Source organism: Glandiceps talaboti, chromosome 19 (assembly GCF_964340395.1).
Source record: "Glandiceps talaboti chromosome 19, keGlaTala1.1, whole genome shotgun sequence".
In the NCBI taxonomy this organism is placed as follows: Eukaryota; Metazoa; Hemichordata; class Enteropneusta; family Spengelidae; genus Glandiceps; species Glandiceps talaboti.
In genome coordinates, this window is record NC_135567.1 from 759960 (window position 1) to 784731 (window position 24772).

General features: G+C 35.7%; 1 protein-coding gene across 1 annotated transcript in view; it reads left to right on the forward strand.

The window, feature by feature from the left end:
- The first annotated feature begins 17819 nt into the window (after nucleotides 1-17819).
- Nucleotides 17820-24772, forward strand: part of LOC144450222 (methylsterol monooxygenase 1-like) — a 38360-nt gene continuing 31407 nt past the window's right edge. Inside the window, exon 1 of the mRNA XM_078140813.1 lies at nucleotides 17820-18077. Coding sequence (XP_077996939.1) covers nucleotides 17910-18077 — 168 coding nt within the window. The 5' untranslated portion in view covers nucleotides 17820-17909. The remainder of the gene's footprint in view (nucleotides 18078-24772) is intronic.

Here is a 24772-nt window from a genome sequence, read left to right on the forward strand (position 1 = left end):
TTCTTGCAATAGTGCTATTTAATACCGGTTGCTAGTATTCAATTCCCACATTTCTTGCAATAGTGCTATTTAATACCGGTTGCTAGTATTCAATTCCCACATGTCTTGCAATAGTGCTATTTAATACCGAGTGCTAGTATTCAATTCCCACATGTCTTGCAATAGTGCTATTTAATAATGGATGCTAGTATTCAATTCCCACATTTCTTGCAATAGTGCTATTTAATACCGGGTGCTATTATTGAAGTGTAATAGTGACCCACTTTGAGTGTTATATTATCCATATCCATATTATTGATAATGGTCTTTCTGAGACCTCGACCTTTGACCTCGACCTGTATCTTCAAGGTCAAATAGCCAAACATTAATCATAGTGCACAGTATACAGCAGAGATGCATAGACCAATTTCAACCAAGCCTGGCACAAATGTCAAACTTCACATTTTGTGCACAAGCTCAGTCTGGTAGCTTAATACATAGAAACCTAAATTAAATGACTTAATACCCATTTTATTTATAATGAGCTTTGAGACCTTGTCATTGCTTTGTTTTGTGACCTTTGCAATGATGACAAAATATTGGCCATATTTGTCATAAAAAATTCTGAATTTGACTTGGCTAGTAAGTTGAAATATTGAAGACTGTCTTTGATGAAGACTTGATGAAAATTTATCAGTTTATGAACAACTTTCAGATGAATATTTGAGGCTACATCACTTTTCATCTGTGTTCATGACAGCACAGATCAATTGTACCGTAGATGAACAGCAAAGATAAGTAAAGAACTTCTAGATGACGCTTACCATTCATAGCTTTTAGGTGTAAGTGATGTATACTTGATATTCTGTAGACGTACCATATAATAGATATTGCCTTGAAATACACAGCCATGGATACACTAAAGACGACAGTACCTTAAATTCACTCAGTCATTAGTAGCATTTTTATGCCAACAATTATTTAGACTGAGAATGTAGTCATACTCGTATGGTAATTCTGGCTATATGGTCCCCTGGATTTGAGAGTTTAATTTGAATGTTTGTAGTGAAATTGACCAACCCACCCACTGATAAAAAGAGGATTAAATGTTTGATAGCTCTCTACTGAGCTCTGTATGCAGTTGAATTTAGGCCGCATTGAAAATTGATTACTCTAAAATCCATATTATCTAGTCAATGCTAGGGGTGTCATCGCTGCCAAGCAATTCTTTGTTGCCAATTTGAATCACCATACAAGGAATACTTTTTGTTTTTTTTGGGGGGGAGAGGGTTAACATACATGCACATACTTGACTGCGAATATGAAGAGTTATAATGGAATGTGCCATTATAACTCTAAACCATACAAACATACATACAGAAAGTTAAAATGAATGGGGGACTTTATTGTATTGTTGTAATGAATATGACGCACAACGGTGATGGCAAATAAAGATGGCGACACGGCAGTAATAGAGATGGCGGCGACACGGCGGAGGTTTATGAGGTTTATGTGTGTTGGTATGAGAGATTAAGGCCATAGACAGCAAGTGAAAAATATGTAAAACCTACAAAGGACTAACCAACGAACCATTGCCAACCAACCAACCAACCGACCAACCGACCAACCAACCAACCAACGCCAACCAACCAAACAACAAAGTAATCAACCCTAGAGACCCACCTAGTCAGAGAAAACCAAAATCCACAAGAAACCAGACATACGGAAAGGGATAACAAAAATCGAGGAGTGCTGTTTGTGTATGTCAATATGTAATATATGATCACGTGTAGCGAAGACAGCGGACTGAAACGCGAGGTAGATGATGGCGCTGATATGACGATTGGTGCCGGAGACGCAAAAATGATAGTGTATTTGATGTACGTATGTTGGAAGGGGTGAGGTGGGATAGTTAAAAGAGCAATCACTCATGCAGCCATACAAACTAAAAAAAACTCAAAAAACTTACTTGGTGCTGATATCTGAAACTGTTTTTCTGTTCTTCTAAACTCCTCCAAAAGTTCTACTAATAAAATAACTTAAATATACATTTCAATACATAAATTACATTTTAATAGATATACATAAATGCAAAATACACATCAGTGTCGTAATAATCAAATACATCGATCAGTCTTGGGTCTTCTTATCACCACAGGCTAAAAGAAAGAAATTTAAGAAATAGTATAAGAATTGAAGTATTCACTCACAATGCAATTATATTATTTTCTAAATTTATTTTATATTGCAGACATGACAATCAAATAGAAATAAAGTTTCTAAATCTAACTTTCAATGTATAAACATATTAAATATTAAAAAGAAAGTTTTTTGACTCACATTTTCCATCATTTGTCCATCTTTGTCGAGCCTGGCTTCCTGAAAATAAACTTGCATGGAAATTGTATTAATACAGTTTGGTTAATATATTGTGTTTTATTTAATAAAATAATGAAAAAATACATTCAATATAAATTACATTTACCAAAGTGCTCCCATATGGTTGATATTAAATTTTCAAGGTTATAATTTGTAGACAATATTTTTTTATGAAATGGGGTGAAAGGAAGAAATCAAATCTTGACGAAGGTAAACTTGCCCAGGTTTGGGAAACCACTATAAAGAAAGAACTGTGTGTATAAATTTGCAAACACAGTATAATTAATTGATTTTTTATTGTTCTACTGTTTCTCCCTGAAAAATCGACCCCAATGGTTAGAAAAGCCAATGAGAATAAGTCAAGCAAAAACATTTTTATACTATTAAATTGATTATGAAATAATAACTGACTAAAGTTGCATAAAGTGGGTAGAATTTGTATGTGTTATCAAAATGTGTATTTTTGTCCTATCTCAGAGAATTAAATTTTTTTTGCAGAAGTAATATGGGAGGTGCACAACTCCCATAGGTGGGAAAGGTCTGCTGGAAAGCAGTGTTTTTTTGTATACTTTTCTGGACTGGAAAACTTTGGAAAACCCTGCTCAGCTGGACTGATAGATTTTGCTTCAGTTGCAGCTTAGAATAAATCTATAAATTTCAAAACATTATTACAATTCTTAAAAGTGAGATTTCATTTTCCAAAAGACAATTAATTTGGTCAGTTTTTAGCTATTTCATCGTACAAACTGCCGCCTGTATCTATCATAGATCTGTAGAGTATCTATTTTGTGCTATAAAGTTGGTATTAGAAAGTGTCTCCATTTTTGGGTATGTAGTATGACAACAGTAAGGGCTTGGTAATCTTAGCAAAGCCTCCTAGTGTCATTTCACACAGAGTTGTCCTGTCATATGAACATGTTTAATGAGAGTAATCCATAATGCCAATACTATTTCAACTTTAAGTGCAATTAATTATGAAAGGAGAATTAGAAATTAACAGTCATTGGTGCCTAATTATGTGCTTATTTACTATATATTAGTATTTATTATATATTAGTATTTATCATACATTAGTATTTATTATATTAGTACTTATTACTTATTAGTGATTATTTATTATATGTTATTATTATTACCCTAAAGTTATTATTATTGTCATTATTGTTATTAAGATAGAATTTAATAGTAAGGCCGGCAAAGAAAATTTATCTAAAGTGTGCTTCTTTGAACTAGTATTGGCAAAATAAACCACTTTCATTAATTTTGTTCACATGACCATATATCCCAGGATGAGGTGGGCAACTCTTTGTGAAATGACATAGGGAGGCTATGTTGAAACCCCCAAAAACCAAACTGTTGTCATACTACACACCCTAAAAATGGTCTGACTCTTTCTTATACCAACTGTATCACTCAAAATACATACTATACAGGTCTATAATACATGCAGACGGTAGTTCATATGATGTAATACCTAAAAACTGATCAAAAATAATTAATTTTTTGAGAAATGAAATCTTACTTTTAGCAATTGTAAGAATTATTTTGAAAAATATATCAATATTTTGAACTACAATTAAAATAAAATCAACCAGTCTAGATGGGCAGGGTTATCCAAAATCTTCTCGCCCAGAAAAGTATATACCCTATATCATACATGTACATGTACCTTATGACATATGCATACAGACTTTACAGCAGACCTTCCCCGTATAGTCCATGGGAGCTCAAGGCCAGGTTTCAAAATAAAGCTTGTTTTATGATTAATTATGCAGAAAATATTGATTTTTGATGACAAATATGGCATATTTTCCGAATGACATGTCACCTTTGTGCCAGTTTTGAAAGAAATCAGATATTGGAAGTCTGAGCCCATTGTAATAGTCACTCACTTTGGGGGACTAAAAGTGCTTTTGCTGGATGAATTCTATTCCCTTTTCTAAACATTGTGATCTCTGATTGAGAGAGAAACACAAGTGTGGTAAACCATAATATTTTTGTTCAAAATTTCAATTGATAAATATTGAATCAAACTTTTATGATTCAGTTTTAATTTAGCAAAACCAATTGCAACCTACAGGAGCATTTTGGTTTACACCAGTTATATTTTTACAGCTTTTATTTTATTTATTTTTTACAGAGGTTAATGAGGGAGATGGTAGTTCTCTTATAAAAACTTTTTTTTAAAACTCCTCCCATGTAACAAAAACTACTCTAATGGTGAAAAACTAATGGTCCTTGCTCAGTGCTCGGGGATCATCATGTTATAGACTTTTTGTAATTACAGATTTTTAGTTGTAGTCTTTTTAGCCCTAATTTGCATATCACTGATGAAATTATCATATCAAGAATACATCTTAATCTAATTATAGACAACCAAAAAGACATTTTTAGATCATAATTTACATATCACTGATTGGATCGTGTTATAGACCTTTTGTAAATATAGACTTAGTTTTAGTCTTTATAGCCCTAATTTGCATATCACTGATGAGATAAACACATCAAGAATACATCTTAAACAAATGATAGATTTTTTACCATAAAGACACATTTTTAGGCACTAATTTGCATATTACTGATTGGATCATCTTATTATAGACTTTTTTAAATAAAGACCGTTAGTTTTAGGCTTTTTAGCCCTAATTTGCATATCATCGATGAGATCATAGGATTAAGAATACATCTTAAACTAATGATAGACTTTTGACCAAAAAGCCACATTATTAGCCCCTAATTTGCATATCACTGAAGAGATCATCTTGTTATAGACGTTTTGTAAATATAGACTTTTAGTTTGAGGCTTTTTAGCCCTAATTTGCATATCACCGATGAGATCATGGTATTAAGAATACATCTAAATCTAATGATAGATTTTTGACCAAAAAGACACATTTTCAGACACTAATTTCCATATTACTGATTGGATCATCTTCTTATAGCATTTTTGTAAGTATAGACTTTTAGTTTTAGTCTTTTTAGACCTAATTTGCATATCACTGATGAGATAAACACGTCAAGAGTACATCTTAATCTCTTGATAGATTTTTGACCAAAAAGACACATTATTAGGCACTAATTTGCATATTACTGATTGGATCAACTTGTTATAGACTTTCTTTCAGTTTTAGTCTTTTTAGCCCTAATTTGCATATCAGTGATGGGATAAACACATCAAGAATACATCTTAATCTAATGAATCAATGGGTTGTCGGTGGCCGAGCGGTTAGCTCGTACGCCTCTTACCTCTGCAATCTGGGTTCGAACCCGCCTGATGTTGGCTGGGTTTGATTTAAAATTTAACTAGGACTGCATGTAAGAAGGGTGATGCTCAGTTTGACCCTGCCGAACAACGCAGGTTTTCCCCGGGCACTCCGGTTTCCTCCTGCTTCTTCAACACTAGGGCACTAGGGCGCTGCTCTTGCGGCGACCATTCAACAAATTTCCGAATTTATTTGGACAAATAAAGATTATTATTATTATTATTATTATATTATTATAGACTTTTGACCAAAAAGACACGTTATTAGGCACTAATTTGCATATTACTGATTGGATCATCTTGTTATAGACTTTATAAATATAGACTTTTAGTTTTAGTCTTTTTAGCCCTAATTTGCATATCACTAATGAGATAAACACATCAAAATTACATTTTAATCTAATGATAGAATTTTGACCAAAAAGACATATTATTAGGCACTAATTTGCATATTACTAATTGGATCATCTTGTTATAGACTTTCTTTTAGTTTGAGTCTTTTTAGCCCTAATTTGCATATCACTGATGAGATAAACACATCAAGAGTACATCTTAATCTAATGATAGAATTTTGACCAAAAAGACACGTTATTAGGCACTAATTTGCATATTACTGATTGGATCATCTTGTTATAGACTTTATAAATATAGACTTTTAGTTTTAGTCTTTGTAGCCCTAATTTGCATATCACTAATGAGATAAACACATCAAAATTACATCTTAATCTAATGATAGAATTTTGACCAAAAAGACATATTATTAGGCACTAATTTGCATATTACTGATTGGATCATCTTGTTATAGACTTTCTTTTAGTTTGAGTCTTTTTAGCCCTAATTTGCATATCAGTGATGAGATAAACACATCAAGAGTACATCTTAATCTAATGATAGACTTTTGACCAAAAAGACACATTATTAGGCACTAATTTGCATATTACTGATTGGATCATCTTGTTATAGACTATTTTATTTTTAGTCTTTTTAGCCCTAATTTGCATATCAGTGATGAGATAAACACATCAAGAATACATCTTAATCTAATGATAGACTTTTGACCAAAAGACACATTATTAGGCACTAATTTGCATATTACTGATTGGATCATATTGTTATAGACTATTTTATTGTTAGTCTTTTTAGCCCTAATTTGCATATCACTGATGAGATAAACACATCAAGAATGCATATTAATCTAATGATAGATTTTTGACCAAAAAGACACATTATTAGGCACTAATTTGCATATTACTGATTGGATCATCTTGTTATAGACTTTCCTTTATTTTTAGTCTTTTAAGCCCTAATTTGAATATCACTGATGAGATAAACACATCAAGAATACATCTTAATCTAATGATAGATTTTTGACCAAAAAGACACATTATTAGGCACTAATTTGCATATTACTGATTGGATTATCTTAGACATTTTGTAAATATAGACATTTAGTCTTAGTCTTTTTAGCTCTAATTTGCATATCACTGATGAGATAAACACATCAAGAGTACATCTAAATCTAATGATAGATTTTTGACCAAAAAGACACATTATTAGGCACTAATTTGCATATTATTGATGAGATAAACACATCAAGAATACATCTTAATCTAATGATAGATTTTTGACCAAAACGACACATTATTAGGCACTAATTTGCATATTACTGATTGGATCATCTTGTTATAGACTTTTTATAAATATCGACATTTAGTTTTAGTGTTTTTAGCCCTAATTTGCATATCACTGATGAGATAAACACATCAAGAGTACATCTTAATCTAATGATAGATTTTTGACCAAAAAGACATATTATTAGGCACAAATTTGCATATTACTGATTGGATCATCTTGTTATAGACTTTCCTTTATTTTTAGTCTTTTAAGCCCTAATTTGAATATCACTGATGAGATAAACACATCCAGAATACATCTTAATCTAATGATAGATCTTTGACCAAAAAGATGAGATCATAAGCCTTAATTTGGCTTTGAGACACATATATTTGATCACTATATCATGGGTATAACTGAAGCGGTGACATTATTTTGTATTGTAATTTATGAATATTCTGACCATCACAAAACGAAAAATAAATTTGGTACACATTGTTGGTTGTTATGTGGTTATTAGCTATATTTGTAATATTGTAAACAAACTTATCTTTTTCATCATCTTCAAAGAAGAATGTCTTTACGGAAATAACTCTTAAATTTGTAACATGAATGAAAAAAATATGCGCTGCAGAGCAAAATACACGGGTTTTAATTTTGTATGATTAGCATTTTAATGAAAGAAATATTTCGATTCAACTTTGTATTTCTTGAAAAAAAACTAGATTTTGCGAAAACTTTAACCCTAATTAGAAGTGGCACAGTCAGTATTTCTAGAAACAATCTATTTTAAGTTTACATTTAGTTAACTAGTTTTTGCGAAAGTTGTTAATTTTAGAATGGGAACCCTAATTAGAAGTGGCACAGTCTGTATTTCTAGGAACAATCTATTTTAAGTTTACATTTGGTTTACTAGTTTTGGGGTAACTTTAGTATGGGACCCTAAATAGAAGTGGTTTTCTGTGGTTATAGGCAATTATGGTTTTCAAGTTTGTGTTTCGTAAATAGTCTAATATAAACATCAATGATTTTTCATTTGAACATGGCAAAATACAATTGTTTCGGTTGTGAAAGAAATGTGTATACCGGAGGTGGCTGAATTTATAGGAATCTGGGTACCCGAGAACAACTTTGTGTACATGACTATGTATGACGTATCTATTCAAATTTGTTTGTCGATAAATTTTGATTTGTATTTTTTATTCGTAGATAAATGTTGATATGTATTTTGTATTTGTATTTTGCGTTCTTAATGTTTTCGAAAATGGGGAATATTACAGTCTGTGCCACTTGAACAACCAATGACAAACTTTCCTCCTGACAAAACCGTCTAAATCCTAACCTGTCAACCCGGGCCGCCACCTTCCCGCCAAAAAAGGTACCGCGCCGAAATTGCCACCATGGCCCCCATTCCCATACAACGGGCCCAAATGCAGCAGAAAGAACAAACATTGCAAACCGACTTATCTCATATACCATCCTTCGACGTTCTCGCAGGGACCAAACCATGATAAATTGACGAACCAATACGCAAACCATTGACTTCCATTCTCGAACAGTCTCTATTGTACGGCGAACAAACATCTGAACCAAACACAGCATCCATACGGTGATACACATTGCAATTTTTCCTTCCAACTTCCTCTTTTCGACCAGTGAGCGAAGTAGACAGCATACAGCATCCAGGACCCATACCAAACATCGGAATATTCTTCTATCATCCACTCTCAGCAGTACAAGGCTTCGGACATATACTATGACGACATAGACCAGGGTGAGCAGCACAATACCAGTATCCATCTTTGTTTATCGTTTGCTGGAGTCGCAAAGACAGTTTGAAAATGTATCACGCGTCATTTATATACCCAACCCAAGATGTTAGATTCCTGTCGAGAACCATGAACCAATCAGACCTAGAGGATCAAATTTTCCTCTACCCCTCCAGGTGCACTTTAAAGGTGGTGGCAGGGAAAATTATTGTGTTTATAAGACTAGTTAGGTGTTGTTTGTTTCAAATTGGTCAATCACTTGACAGGGAGTACACGTGTTACATTTGACAAACAACCAATCAAAAGTCCGGAGTTGATTACTCCACATTCTTTTATTTTACAGGAATACAAACTTATGTAACGTGCACAGGGGTGAACACTGTGTAATGAAGGTATAGACTAGCGTTCCTCGCTAAATGCGTGCAATGACGGATAAGCACCGGTATTGTTGATGAATTATGAATGTATGTGTCGACCCCCGTTTGAATGAAAGTGTAATGTATAAAATTATGTGAAAACCAGGACGTGGTGACGGGGGCTATTGTCTTGGAATAATAAGGTGTTGTATTTTGTTACCAATTACTCAACTCGTTGACATAGTTTATTTATTTATTTCACGGAAGGCCGGCAAGTCCCATTTACAGGCTCCTAAAAATGAAAAATTCAAGAATACAAAACACACAAGCATATCAAACAAACAAAACTACCTTAATGCACATTAAAAACACATTTTTCGATTACTTATTCTCTAAGTATGTCAGTCATTTCATGATGAACGAAGAAGTCATAGTCAAATACAGCTGTAAGTCTTGCACAGTCAACCAGTTCAATTCTGATAGAAATCTTTTAAACAGTTCATGTTCTTTCCTACATTGCAATGTCAGATCCCTTACAAAAAACTTTGATAGCTTTGTTAACTTTCTAAGCATGTTAGATCAAAATTTTCTTTTTATAGCTCTAACGGAAACATGGTTACATCCCGATTCAAATTGCTGTCTTTATGATTTGCCTTCCTATACTTTCGTTACTTGTAATCGTGAAGCCTCACAAGGTGGTGGAGTCGCTCTGTATTTTCACAACTCGTTGTCCTTCTCTCGCATTAACACATGTAAAATTAATCACTGCGAATCCATCTTTGGGGAAACTATGATCAACAACAAAAAGATTGTTATAGGCGTTATCTACAGAAGACCCAACACACCGTTTAATGAATTCATTGACAGTTTAGAAGCATGCCTTGATCAGGTGTCAGTGAACGGGCGTGATTGTATTCTCCTTGGCGATATGAATATTGACACATCTTTAGATAGCCCACCCGTTACTCATTACAATACTCTCCTGAATACATACAATATGACACAATTAATTAACACCCCTACCAGAGTTACTAACACCTCACAAATATTACTGACCACTTTATTGAGTCCGGTACAATTGAAACAGACATTTCAGACCACTATCCAATTTTCGGCATTATTAAAAGTCTGCATCACGTTTTTGAAAACAGTACCAAAACACACACCTACGATTTCAGGAATTACAACAAAGAGGCCTTCTTAGCTGACCTAAGCAATGTATCCTGGCAACCAGTCCACATGTGCGAAGATCCGTCTGAAGCATACAATATTTTTAATGATTTATTTCATACTGTTATCAGAAGACATCTTCGAATAAATACATTTACAAGAACACAAAAGTCAATTAAAAGACCCTGGATCACAAAGGGCTTATTTACATCCATACATACAAAACATAAACTTTTCTCGAAAATGAAAAATCACCCAAGGAATAACCAAATTAAAAATATGTATACTAGGTACAGGAATACATTGACGAAGCTCCTTAGGTTGGCTAAGAAAAACTACTACACCAATAAAATTTCAAATGCCTCTGGCAACACCAACAAAACTTGGCTTATTATTAAAGAGATGTTGAACAAAACACATACCAAATGTTCTCCCGATAAATTAACTACAAACAACCCTGGAAACACATGCTTAAGAGATACAAGAGATATTGCTCAAGAATTCAATAATTATTTCACTGGTATTGGGCCCAATCTTGCTCAAAAGATTACAAGCAACAAAGACTTTAGACAATACCTGGATGGGAACTACCTCAACTCCTTTTTCTTTCACCCCGTGTCTGAAGAAGACGTCCTTGGAGAAATATTCAAGCTTGATCCCCGCAAAGCTACCGGTCAGGACACAATTAATCCCCTCTTAGTTATACACGCTGCTCACATTATTGCATGCCCTCTCACACATATAATTAACTGTTCTCTCAACAATGGTATTTTTCCAAGTCTACTTAAGATTGCCAAGGTAATACCTATTTATAAAAAAGGTTCGCCATGCGATGTTGGCAATTATCGCCCCATTTCAATTTTGCCCGTAATCAGTAAAGTGTTTGAATCTATTGTCAATCATCAGCTTGTTATATATTTTGAAAAATACAACATCCTCATCAAAACTCAGTTTGGTTTCAGGAAAAAACACAGTACTAAGCTTGCCCTGGTTGACCTGATCACTGGTATTGCTAATAAGCTGGACAATGGATATCTGACATGTGGTATTTTCATTGATTTGCGGAAAGCCTTTGACACAATAGACCATAGTATTCTTCTACAGAAACTGAGTCACTATGGTGTCAGAGGCTTGCCTTTACTTTGGTTTAAAAGTTATCTCTCCCAGCGTAAGCAGTGTGTCTGTATAAATAATGTTACCTCGCCATATAGCGAAATACAATGTGGAGTACCACAAGGCTCAATTTTAGGCCCCCTTCTCTTTCTGATTTACATCAATGATATTGTGAACGCTACTGATGCATTTGAATTTCGATTATTTGCCGACGACACAAACTTGTTTCAATTTATCAACAATCCCTCAAATATAATTCAGCTTGATCAACTCCATTTCGACTTCAGGAAAGTATGTGACTGGTGCGACGCCAATAGGCTCACTATCAATGTAGAAAAAACTAATTTCATGATTATTAAGACTTCGCAAAGATTGGTGAAAACGGAGGGAAGTCTGGGCATCAATCGCTCACAAATTTCACAAGTAACGTCAACCAATTATCTTGGCGTGTGTTTAGATCAAAATATGCTTTGGACATCACACATTGAAAAAGTTAGGAAAGCAATTTCTCCAATTAATGGCATAATTTCCAAAATTCGCTATTACGTACCTAAATCTACTCTTCTTCTGCTGTATAACTCTATGATCTTGCCCCATATCTCATATTGTATAGAGATATGGGGCAATACATACAATACATTTCTCAAGCCTATCTTAAACCTTCAAAAGAAAGTTATTCGCTTTATAACTTTTTCAAATATTGGTGCTCCCTCCTCCCCTCTTTTTCAGCAACTAGGAATTCTAAGTGTCCACCAGCAATGCAAATTTAATACTTCTTTATTTATTTATTTTTGATTTGAGGGCCGGTCACTTCCCGCAAACAGTTAACGACTATTTCAACACACCACCAAATACGTATCACACTCGGAATACAACGAGAGATAACTTTTACATTCCAAAAGTAAATCTTACTTTGACGCAACACAATTTTCAGTATGCAGCTGCAAAACATTGGAACTCCTTACCTGAAGAATTGAAAAAAATACAATCCAGGACTACTTTTAAATCTCAGTTAAAACAGTATTTGTTACAAAATTAATTCAGCTTTTTCTACCTTACATTGCATTTAATGCCAGTTGTTATATTTTTTTTTGATGAGAACGCGTTTTGTTTTGTTTGTTTTTTGTTTGTTTTTGTTTTAATTTCAAATTTGTTTTTGTTTTTGCTTTGATTATTTTATTTGTTTAATTAATTGTAGTATGGGCCACAAACTTGACTAGTTTGTTTCAAACTATTTCTGTGGTCCAGCCATAAACTCTGTATTCATCCATCAGTTTAATTGTAATATTTATTCCACTGTCTTTTGTACTTTCTCTCTTGTTATGTTGATATGATTTTGAGTTTGTGGCAAATAAAATACTATATCTAAAATACATTATGAGGCAAATATATAAAATCAATATTGTCAGGTGGACAATCTGGAAAATTAAATTTGATAAATTAAAGTCAATATTCAAAATACTACAACAAAGACCACTATACGTTGTTATACATGTACATCTGTGAACGGCACAGTGTTTAAAAACATTAAATTTACTGGCATCAGGTTTGTAAACTTTCTAGTTCTCCGATCCGGCATCTGTGGAACTTTAAAATGTAACTTGAAAAGCATATATGGACTATCATAAACATTACTTACACACTTGTAAAAAATACCATGTCTAAAAACATCCTCCGTTGCGCTGAGAGGGGATTGGCAAATCGAAAAACTTGCATAATGTGCATATTGTGTCGGTTAAAAATTATTCCGTTTAATGAATTTTCCAGAACCCTTTCAATGCTAGCCTGTGGTTTATTTTGGCAAGGTTACCAAATGATTGAGCCCTATTCCAGAATACTCCCCATGGGTGATCAAGGTATGCTGTTCCTGCGCCAAACCACAATTGAATGGGGTTGGCTAAGTATCTCCAAATATAGATTACGATCCAACCTCTCCTTGCAAATCCCACACTTATAAAGAAATCTCTTATTATGTATGAACACTGAAGTCGATTACTGTTATTTTATACTAGTGTATCATACATTTGCACATCTCCAGAATACGGGAAGTATGCCATATAACTGCACAAATGAAAATCAGCGACAACGTTTTTTTGTGAGCTTGAAGGGAAGAGGGAACTGGGAAACAATTTGTACAAAATATTTTCTCATCAGCCCCCACCCCTTCCCTAAGTGCTGTTCGTTCCCTCGGTTTGCATTTGCGCGGAAATGTAATTCAGGCCAGATATACTCTCTGTCTAAAATAGGTGGAACAACATTATCCACATATTAGGGCAAGAAATGGCAAGACAACTAGTTTATTAACTGTTGAAAGCTTCATAAGACAGTTGATTTTTCGGGATTCAATTACGATATGAGCAGTCAAATTTTTGGTCGCTTCTTTCTTTATGTGAGGAGGATTTAATTTAGAAGTGTTTAAGACGATTTTTATGAAGATAGCACACTCGAGTAAACATATAACTATCAATCCAACAATATATACCAATGACAACTGTCAATCAAACGTGTCACGTGAACTTATTGCTTTGGTAAATGAAAATATAATTTCATTGAGACACTGACCCGCCCCTGTGCTACATCCAAGTGGGACACACAGAAGTATCTTTATACGCATATAAAGTCCAGATACGTCCTGATAAAGGAAGTCAAAAGTACAAACCATGTTTGGCAGTGTCATTTTATTTTGGTACATGCAAATGTATAATTGTTTTTTCTTCTGAGCTAACATAAAATGGAATATTAATGCTAGTACCTTTAGAATTCAAACTGTTCTTACTACATTTATCAAGTAAACAAATATACCTCACGTCTGAATAAAGACTTGAATATGTGCTGAACAAGAAAAAATGAATCGATTAACTAGAGATTCTTACATTAATACTTTGGTGACTTCTGCACAAATGTTGAAGACATTCATTGACATCACTGTACCAGTCATTCTGTAACGTACACGTACTATAGCGTAGAATGCCTGCCAATATTCGAAAATACAATACTGCAATGACTATATGCAATACTGCAATGACTATATGCAATACTGCAATGAATATATGCAATACTGCAATGACTATATGCGATATGACTACATGAGATGACTATATGCGATATGACTACATGAGGTGACTACATGCGATATGACTACATGCGATGTGACTACATGAGATGACTACATGCGATATGACTACATGAGATGACTACATGCGATATGACTACATGAGGTGACTACATGCGATATGACTACATGAGATGACTACATGCGATATGACTACATGAGATGACTACATGCGATATGACTACATGAGGTGACTACATGCGATATGACTACATGCGATGTGACTACATGAGATGACTACATGTACATGCGATATGACTACATGAGATGACTACATGCGACATGACTACATGAGATGACTATATGCAATACTGCGATGCGAGATGATGACATGATATGCGGCGATTTTGTAATGACGTTATGCCATTCGTAGATTATTCAATACGCATAATACGAGTATTGATATGAAACAGGCTAGGGAGTACTCCTCAGCATGTTGCACCGTTGCACGTGGTAAGAGGTGGACCATTTGATATCCGGGGGGGGGCTTGGAAGATTTCGGGGAAAAAAAGATGCCAAATGGATTTGCTTGAAAAAAAATCCGGATATGAGAGGGTGATGGAAAAAAAAGACGGACCACTACTGCTAGAAAAAAAATGTCTTGGCAGGGAAATGATGCACAGGTTCGAGTATACTGTTCAACCTGCTCGTACCTCTCCAACCAGGACACTTGTCAAATCATGACAAACAGTTTCAAACACATGTCAGGTACCAGTCAGTTTCGTTAGCATGTGGTACATATATATATATATTTGTTCTTTTCTCTGTTTCTTTCGTAAATGGTTTAAATATTACTTCATGTAAGGGTTCATAAATAACTATACATAACATTATACATATAATACATGTATTACCTAGCTACCACACTAGTTACAGAACATGCCATGTAAGTGTTTGGCTGTTTCACAATCAGTGCTTCACTTATCTTACACTTTGGGGCAAAAGTGAACTTGAAGGTTTTGTAATGGTAACCTTCATACTATTGGATAGTTTATAAAAGAACTTAATCTAAATTGTTCTAGTCTCTTCAGTATGAATTTGTCAAAAGGGATGCTATAATTCCTATTTCAGACACTACATGTATCGACACCACAACTCAAATTCAAGTTTCTATTGTACACTAGGTATGACCTCCTAAAGTGCTCTAACACATCAGTAACTTTACTATACATGCAATATCAATGCCCCTATACCAATGTTACAGGCCCACTTTTATAACATGGAAAACTTAGGTAAAAAGTTATATTTACTTTAGCTTTTCGATGCTTGGCAATATATATCTCAGAGGCTATGCATAACCTAAAAATTGCCTAAATAGAAACAAAAAACTGCAGATCTGGCGGGGGGGGACCCCTTGCACTCCATCACCCCAGAGGCCACTCATTCGTTAAACCAACAATAAGATTCACCAAAATTGGTAAAAAAAAACGTAGACATGTCCAAGCCTCAAATCAAAGTTCTTTCCTCCAACTCTTACTGTCAAGATGCTATGAAACTTTATTTCAAAAATGTTTCAACCTCACAGAGTTGCTTTTTACATGTTAGAGCTGTCTTGTAAAATTTGTAAATTATTGTCTGAAAGTGTCTGTGAATAGCCTAAACATTGCCTTTAGAAGTAAAAATCCTCCAGGCCGTTTTGTAGAACCCTAGAAACCCCCCCTCCCCCATTCACACACACAATAACACACAAGAGGTGGACATATCCCAGTCTCAAAGCTCTTCCCTCTACAACTTACTGTCAGATGCTATGAAACTTTATTCAGGGGGGTCAGTGACTTTTTGTCGGCCCAATGGAAAAAAAAACACTGACACCCCCCATCCCCCAAGCTTGAGAAACTGACTGGTCTATCTGAATGTTTGAGCTCACCAATCAAGTTTCCGATTTGTATTTTCAGTGTGTCATCATACCATGGCATAAAAACTGTCAACGATGTTTATTTAATTGAAAATCAAACATGTATGAAATATGTAGTTTTCTAAATATAATATGTGTGTCATAGAACATCTTTTTACTCTCTCTATTACCGTGTGTCAAAACCAAACAGAAAATTGTGGCAACAAATGTAGGTGTTCAACATTGACGTAAAAAAAAATACGGATATCTCAGAAAAGCAAAGAAAAAAAAAGTTGCCAGCATAGGCGAAGGAGAAAAAAATAATTCTCAGGCAAGCAGGTGGGAAAAAAAATAATGACTCTCCACCAATCTTCAAAGCCCCCCAGGATATCGAATGGTCTACCCCTTATGCATATTGAATAATCTACGAATGGCATAACGTCATTACAAAATCGCCGCATATCATGTCATCATCTCGCATCGCAGTATAGCATGTAGTCATCTCATGTAGTCATATCGCATGTAGTCATCTCATGTAGTCACATCGCATGTAGTCACCTCATGTAGTCATATCGCATGTAGTCATCTCATGTAGTCATCTAATGTAGTCGCATCGCATGTAGTCACCTCATGTAGTCATATCGCATGTAATCATCTCATGTAGTCATATCGCATATAGTCATTGCAGTATTGCATATAGTCATTGCAGTATTGCATATAGTCATTGCAGTATTGCATATAGTCATTGCAGTATTGAATTTTCGAATATTGGCAGGCATTCAACGCCATAGATGTATTATGATAATTATAAATCTAAGACTTGCCTTTTCTTGGAATGTCAGTATTTTTTCATTTTGTTGACTATCAACGTATCATTGCATAAAAGTCTGTGACCCACCCCTAGTCTGACCCACCCCTAGTCTGACCCACCCCTAAATGCATACACAAATATCATTGTCCTACTATCCCTTGCGTAAAAAAAATAGTGACCCACACCTAAAAAAAACCAGCCCACCCCACCCTGTAATTTCTATCCAGTCCCTAATACATTTCATAACTTCAGTGACTGCACGATCTATCACATGTGTACAGGCACGATCCGTTGCGTTTAGTATGACGTCACCGGCAGTATCAGCCGATGGCTCTAAGCCAATCAAAAACGCCCAGACAAAGGACTTCGGTACCCGTTAGCAGGTCAATGTATTATGAGGTCGTCTGGCGATAGAGTGACAACACTGTCGGCACGGTTTGTCTAGTCTCGTGTTATACTTCATACACATAGATATTTGGCAGTGGTAAAAGTACCAGATCCCGATCGACCATGGATGATAATGACACAGTTGTAGCAACTTTTCGTTTAGCTACTGAATATCTCGATTATATACCGGACAACCCGTTTCGTCAACCGATGGAGAATGCATGGAAAACTATGGATGACAGATACAGTGACTTTCAAATAGCAACATGGGGCTCGATCATCGTACATGAAGTAAGTATACACCGTAATTTATAACTATCTTCAAAAGGCTAAAAATATTTGTGTAAAGCCAATATCACAGTTAGGTAGAGCTGCCATGGTAACCATTTTTGTCGTAAAGTCTGTAAATTGTAATTACTTCGATGTGTTAAATTGTTCGCGATATGTCGACTTCGGTAATACTTTGCTTACGTAATTCGAACTTATTTCGAGACTATGAGAGAGTAATTTGTTTTAATGAAGAAAAAGCCAGCAGCGCTAACATAGATTTTTTTTAATTGTCATATTGGAATGATACTTGTAAAGGATATAGTTTGGTAAATCATCAACAAAGACAAACTGATAACTTTATAAATTGTGGACCTTTTCTAGACAGCCACTCCAATCAATTTGTATGATTTCAAAAAGTGTACTACTACTATTAACTAGAGTTACTATACATTTTTTTTTTTTAAAATCATACAAATTCATTCAAGTGCCTGTGCTTTTGTAATTTCATTTTTTTTTTGTGTAGTGCAATAAAGAGTGAATACACGTACCAAATTATTAAGTTTTACTCAATAGATGTAGAAGCTCATGAGATACATCCAATATATTACAGACAGACAGACAGACAGACAGACAGACAGACAGACAGAAGCTTAACTTAAAAACTATGATGGCAATAGTGAATGCATAAGTGTACAGACCAGTGGTATGATTCTAATGTGAATACATAAACTAAATTCTGTATGTGGATTGGTTGACAAGGAATAGCAGGTCTTTCATAATAGTACATTATGTAGTCAGATTTAGATAAGTACAAAGTCCATACTATCATCATCCTTGTACTTCATCTACAGGTCATTGAATCTGACAATGTCTCTAACAGAGTGACGACGTCTGCAATATTGCTATGACTGGCAGTACACATGTGATAAAGTGAATATGTTTATATTTTGACATCAAACTACTCTTACAAAAATCTCTCACTAGATTCTGATAACAATCTAGTGAGAATCTAGTAAGAATCTCATAATAATCTATCAGGTATTTGTATGCAAATTAGCGAGAAAACAGAGGATCTAATAAGAATCTAGTGAAAATCTAGTAAGAATCTCAATAACCTATCAGATATTTGTATGCAAATTAGCGAGAAAACAATGAGAATCTAGTAAGAATCTATTGAATTTTCTATTAGATATTTGTATGCAAATTAGCGAGAAAACAGGATCTAATAAGAATCTAGTGAGAATCTAGTAAATTTTCTATTAGATATTTATATGCAAATTAGCGAGAAAACAGGATCTAATAAGAATCTAGTGAGAATCTAGTGAATTTTCTATTTGTATGCAAATTAGCAAGAAAACAGTGAGAATCTAATAAGAATCTAGTAAATTTTCTATCAGAATCCTATTGGCTCCTCATTGCCTACAGAATGAAAATCCTCAAAATAGTGAATAAAAAAATATCACCAGTGTGTGCATATATATTTATATTCATAGCAATATGAACAGTTGTACATGAACATCCAAGATAAGTAAATCATTTGAAGATTGCCAGTACATTTGTATGCCTGTTTAGGATGTAAATTACATTTCTCGCTTTCTTTGAAATGTGTATGACATAAAAGGGACAAATTCGGCATTTGTAGTTTTTTTAATTACCTCCACTGGAAATTTCATGGCTGAATTTTTTTTTTACAAAATGGGATACATTGTCACTCATACTTCCAACTATGGTAATAATCCCAAATTTCATACTTCAATTTCTATTCTTCACATACAGAATTGGTACACTGTCACAAAATGACAGTAATAATTGTAGCCGTCAATGTTTTTCATCTTTTTTATTCATTCTATTTTGTCTTAAAAATTTTCTTCTCTTGGGGTTTGCAAAACAAAGCAAACCAAAACAAAACCACCATTCTACAATTCCGTCATGGACTAGGATCTAGGGACCATCTAAAGTTAAACTCTCTGTGAAATTAGTAGCTTGGTTTTCATGTCAAGTCTCACATTAGACCCTGAAAACCAGACATTGCCTAATTCCATCTGTAATTATATATGCCCAATTTACACAATAAATAATCACAACTGTTCATATTCTGCTGAATACAACAGCTATACAGTCAAACTGCTATGATCAAGCCTAAAATAAATAATTGTTTGGTTCTGGTTACCCGACCTCACCTAGTTTTCACTGCCGATTCTAAACTTTTTTTTTTACATATTCAAAAAAAGGGAATAGTAAAATTGCAAAAATTGTGAAGTCTCACGAGAAATAGTGGATGCGGAAACTGACAATGATGACATCAAGTTGATCAACTTAAAAAACAAACTGTTCTTCCAATCTGTGATGGCTGTACATCTGATAGGAAGAAAGAAATAGCAGACCAGAACTAGACACTCACTTGAAAAAAATATAATAAAATAAAATAACACACCTACCTACCCTGCCTGTTCTAAAATTAAGCGTAATCGGAAAAACATAATTTTTTTTATTAGGCCTCATCAGCCATTATTCTTGTAATATCACTTGAAGCTATCAACATATTCACATTCATATTCAAAATGACTCCTGTGTGTATGTGATATGATAGTCATCCTAGCACCATAATCGGTTATGAATCTGAATGTGAATATGTTGATAATTCAAACTCATTATGAAATGGAAATGGCTGCCCGTCAAAACTTTCACAGAATATTTAGGATTTGTGCCATTTTCATTGGAATAACATCTTTCTTAGAACTTAAATCCGAGCGTAAACGATGCATTGGCTATCATAAGATATTCTTGATTCCAGAGAGGTATATGATATTTCCCGTCACTAAATTTTGCGTCGAGTGATGGGCTGTCGCGAGACATAAAAACACAATGATCACTGATTGTAAAAAAAATTAAGAGATTTTCATTCACTTGCATCAAATTTTACTTGATGAAATTATGATTGAAAATTGACAATGATTTTCAAGATGCAAATTGACCCCAAAATGCGCAACAAAAGATAAAGCCATTTCAGGTACCGTACTATACTATACTATTACTAGCCTATCTCATCTGTAGACTTCATGAACTATCACTACTTACAGCTAGCTATCCTACCCTTTCTCCTAAATTAGTACAAGTGCCCATGCCTGTGTGAGTGATCATGGTACTGAAGAGGTTCATTGTATCATAACCATGTTGTCAACGATCAGTAACTTGTGGAACAGCTGTTAGCCAAGGCTTCACTATTGTAAAGGTCTCATAGATTTTGACAGATTATTGCGAGAGTTCACACTACCTTCACGGACTGGTAGCCAGTTTACTGTCGTATGAAAATGGCGGGCATCGATATCGTCCAATGAGAGAATAGAATTCATTTTGCTACATTGTAGATGCCATATTCTGATTCGCTCATTTTGCGTAATAATATATTATCATATCAAAAACCTCCAATTAATGACCTTGTTATAAAATACTGTTATTTTGTCACATTTCCATCCAAATGTCAAAGGTCGATTTTGTTAGTCTGTCAACATATTCAAGGCCATCAGGCATGCAACTTCAGTCAGCGTTAACGATGACCTGTCACTATGTTCTAGCTCCGATTTTGATACTTAATCCTCTGATTTGGAGTTTGAAACTGATCAAAGTACGTCTGAAGACGAAAGTGAACTAATTTCAGCGCCACAATTGTTGTTTTTTTTGTGTTTTTTGTAATATTTTTCACTGTGCCATATTACAGTATATCCCAACAATGTAACCACGTTGGGTACATGTTTATATGTGTATGTACTGGCAGTCGGTATTCACTCCAGGATTCGCACGGTCCTGGAAAACCCTGGAAAACCCTGGAATTTCAAACCCTCCCTGGAAAGCCCTGGAAAACCCTGGAAAAATGCGCCCTACCCCTGGAAAATGATCATGATCAATCGATCGATTAATATTGATGATCGTCATGTCTGTGCTCGAGCCACTTGCGCCACCCATTCATATGGTTCTGAATCTTGTAAATGTGAAATGGCGAAAATATTTTCAAAGTCTTTCGCCACGGTGGTGAATCAAAATTCACGCCGATTGAACCCAGACAGTCAAGCGATCGTTCCACGAGACACTTTGCCCCACAGACCGTGCCTATGATTAGTTGAAATGGGCGCCGCAGTGTTTGTTTCGATCTTGCGTATATTGCTACTCCATACATCTCCCAGTCGTCATTTCAGGGACATGATATTGTAACAGTCCCGGCCGGGGGTAACAGTAGGTCTGTTATTACAAGATTATCGTAACATTGTAGCGAGTATCAAAGCACCATCAACCACGATTAGAAATTGTTACAAGTTCGGCGCATGAGTCGACATACTAGGCTCAGACATGGCAATACTAGGGCTAGGGCCTAGGGAAGTGCAGTTGAATTTCCGGGTTCTGAAAGTACGGTTGTGACTTTTATATGTTGTCGATAAATGGGTATTTATGTTACATGTTCTAAAAGAATAAACTACTGTTTTATGTTGTCGGTACAGTAACATTCGTCAATGGTCAAGTTGAGTTGAGAAATCGCGATGTTCTGCAACTCGTGGCGTCCGTACATAAACATCGAGACGCAAGCGATGAATGTATTCAGTTATTCATAGCTCGAAATTTCGTTACGTAAATGACGTTTTTATTCAAAATTTTGAAGAAAAAAAAATTATTTTAGGTGACTTATAAATCTAGTAACATCAAACCATACAATAACGAGAACAAACTTTAGTTTTTAATTTAATTTTCTGGATATGTCTGAATTAGACTGACGAATGCTGCGACTCAATCTTACACAATCAATGCACCAGCTTGACGAAACTGCTACTTACGGGGTAGGACAGAGGTTTCTCAGTTAATCTTAGCATGCAAACGTGGTTTTGAAACCAACATCTTGCATAATGTCGATTGTCTTTAAAATGTTTTGTGACATATTATGGGAACTGTTGTTAATTTTTTTCGTCCACATCAGACAATTAGATGTCATTCAAAAAATATACTTTGTTGAGTGTCAACACCCCTGGAAAATGACCAAAATCAACTTATACCCCTGGAAAACTGATGAAAAACCCCTGGAAAGTCCTGGAATTTTGTTTTGCTTTAAGTGTACGAACCCTGACACTCACAAGTTACAATGACAGTATACTTTTTTATAACATAGGAAATAACAAGATCTGGATTTCCCCCCTAAAGTTCATGCGGCTTTCTGGACCATTTTAACCTTTCTTGCCAGGATCTCACAGGAAATATAATGCTGTTGTAAACCCAACCCCTAGTGTCAACCCCACCCCTAGTGACTGTAAACCCAACCCCTAGTGTCAACCCCACCCCTAGTGACTGTAAACCCAACCCCTAGTGACTGTAAACCCAACCCCTAGTGACTGTAAACCCAACCCCTAGTGACTGTAAACCCAACCCCTAGTGTCAACCCCACCCCTAGTGACTGTAAACCCGACCCCTAGTGTCAACCCCACCCCTAGTGACTGTAAACCCAACCCCTAGTGTCAACCCCACCCCTAGTGACTGTGTAAACCCAACCCCTAGTGTCAACCCCATCCCTAGTGACTGTGTAAACCCAACCCCTAGTGTCAATCCCACCCATAGTGACTGTAAACCCGACCCCTAGTGTCAACCCCACCCCTAGTGACTGTGTAAACCCAACCCCTAGTGTCAACCCCACCCCTAGTGACTGTAAACCCAACCCCTAGTGTCAACCCCACCCCTAGTGACTCTAAACCCAACCCCTAGTGTCAATCCCACCCCTAATGACTGTAAACCCAACCCCTAGTGTCAACCCCACCCCTAGTGACTGTAAACCCAACCACTACTGTCAACCCCACCCCTAGTGACTGTAAACCCAACCCCTAGTGTCAATCCCACCCCTAGTAATAGTGGAAACCCCGCCCTACTGACAGTGTAAACCCACCCTACTGACAGTGTAAACCCCAATTTTAGTGACAGTGTAAACCCCAACCCTACTGACAGTGTAAACCCACCCTACTGACTTTAAACCCCACCCTTAGTGACAGTGTAAACCCCACCCTTAATGAGTGTAAACCTCACCCCTAGTGACAGTGTAAACCCCACCCCTACTGACAGTGTAAACCCCACCACCCCTAGTGACTGTAAACCTCACCCTTAGTGACAGTGTAAACCCCACCCTTAGTGACAGTGTAAACCCCACCCTAAGTGACAGTGTAAACCCCACCCCTACTGACAATGTAAACCCCACCCTTAGTGACAGTGTAAACCCCACCCCTACTGACAATGTGAACCCCACCCTTGGTGACAGAGTAAACCACACCCCTACTGACAATGTAAACCCCACCCTTAGTGACAATGTAAACCCACCCTTAGTGACAGTGTAAACCCTGCCCCTAGTGACAGTGTAAACCCCACCCTTAATGACAGTGTAAACCGCACCATTAGTGACAATGTAAACCCCACCCTTAGTGACAGTGTAAACCCCACCCTTAGTGACAGTGTAAACCCCACCCTTAGTGACAATGTAAACCCACCCTTAGTGACAGTGTAAACCCCACCCTTAGTGACAATGTAAACCCCACCCTTAGTGACAGTGTAAACCCCACCCTTAGTGACAGTGTAAACCCCACCCTTAGTGACAATGTAAACCCCACCCTTAGTGACAATGTAAACCCCACCCTTAGTGACAATGTAAACCCACCATTAGTGACAGTGTAAACCCCACCCCTAGTGACAGTGTA